The sequence below is a fragment of the Emiliania huxleyi genome (assembly GCF_000372725.1).
Source record: "Emiliania huxleyi CCMP1516 unplaced genomic scaffold EMIHUscaffold_9809, whole genome shotgun sequence".
In the NCBI taxonomy this organism is placed as follows: Eukaryota; Haptophyta; order Isochrysidales; family Noelaerhabdaceae; genus Emiliania; species Emiliania huxleyi.
Window position 1 is genome coordinate 1 of NW_005194747.1, and position 1151 is coordinate 1151.

General features: G+C 59.1%; 1 protein-coding gene across 1 annotated transcript; it reads right to left on the reverse strand.

The window, feature by feature from the left end:
- Positions 1–95: 95 nt before the first annotated feature.
- On the reverse strand, positions 96–545 carry EMIHUDRAFT_259792 (hypothetical protein; the record flags this gene model as incomplete). The annotated part of the gene is made up of 1 exon (XM_005756210.1): positions 96–545. A coding segment is annotated over one exon (450 nt), but the record flags the coding sequence as incomplete, so codon positions are not given.
- Between the last annotated feature and the right edge of the window lie 606 nt (positions 546–1151).

Consider the following 1151-nt stretch of genomic DNA (forward strand, 5'->3'; position numbering starts at 1 on the left):
CTTGCTCGCGCCATAAGCGGCTGCGATGGGTTCGCCGCGGTAGGCGCCGCGAGACGAGACAAAGACGACAGCGCCGCCGCGCCCGTTCTCGCGACCGCGCTTCCGAAGGCAAAGGCAAGCTCGGCGGGCGCTGCAAGGTTGGTGCGAAGCACGCGCTCAAACGACGAAGACCAGTCCGCCGCAGATGTTGTCTCGACTGGATGTTCCTCATAGACACCGTGGTTGATTATCATGCAGTCCAATGCCTCGCCGTAATCGCTAACGGCCGCCATCGCGTCCGCCACGAGCTTCCCCGGCGCACCCGCCTCGTCGAGTGCAGACTGGATGATCGCGTGGCCGGTCCCAGGAAGCGACTCGCGAACCGCCTCTGCCTGACGCTGATCACTTCGAAAGTGTACCAGGACGCGGTCGCCATTGGCCGCGAACCGTTGGCAGCACGCGGCGCCGATTCCGCGGGCGCCGCCGGTGACGAGGACGGTGCGGCGCCGCGGTGAATCCGACGCCGTCGAGGCGAGGAGGAGGCCGCAGAGCGCGAGCAGGGACATTTTTACACAAAATAATGCCGCGCGTATTATGATCGGCGCTTTTCTTTCCCTAGGGTGGGCGGCTAGCGCATCACACCCCTCTCCTTAAAATCCCTGTGTGGTGGCGGCGTGCCGTCCTCATCCTGTTTTTGTGTTTTCTTTCTTTGTTTATTTTTTTTTAAGAGGAGTTGCGAGTGAGTAGTGAAGTAGTCAGTCGTGCTAGTGTGCGCCAATCCACGTCGGAAAAAAGGAGAATTCTGGCGGACAGTGTCAGGAGACGGAACACGGAGGAGCTGTATAGGTCACTAGAGACCCACACCATCGCTACATCACCACAACCACCAAGTCGGATACAAGTCGATGACAATGTGCGCGGCAGGGCAAACCAAACATGAGACGGTTACACAAGGACGGTCAGGCTACGGTCAGGAAGTAGGTTTGAGTTCACACTCTCCAACACTCCCCCATTGTCTCCGCAGTCTTCATGAATGAGGATGCGGCAGACAACAACAGCAGAGTGTGAATGTGTCTGAGCGTAGGTATGCCGGTTACCCGCCGGCGTCTCGCGGGGCTGGCTAAGCGTCCAACCTTGCGTCTTCGCGAAGGATGGTCTTGCTTGTTGGCAAG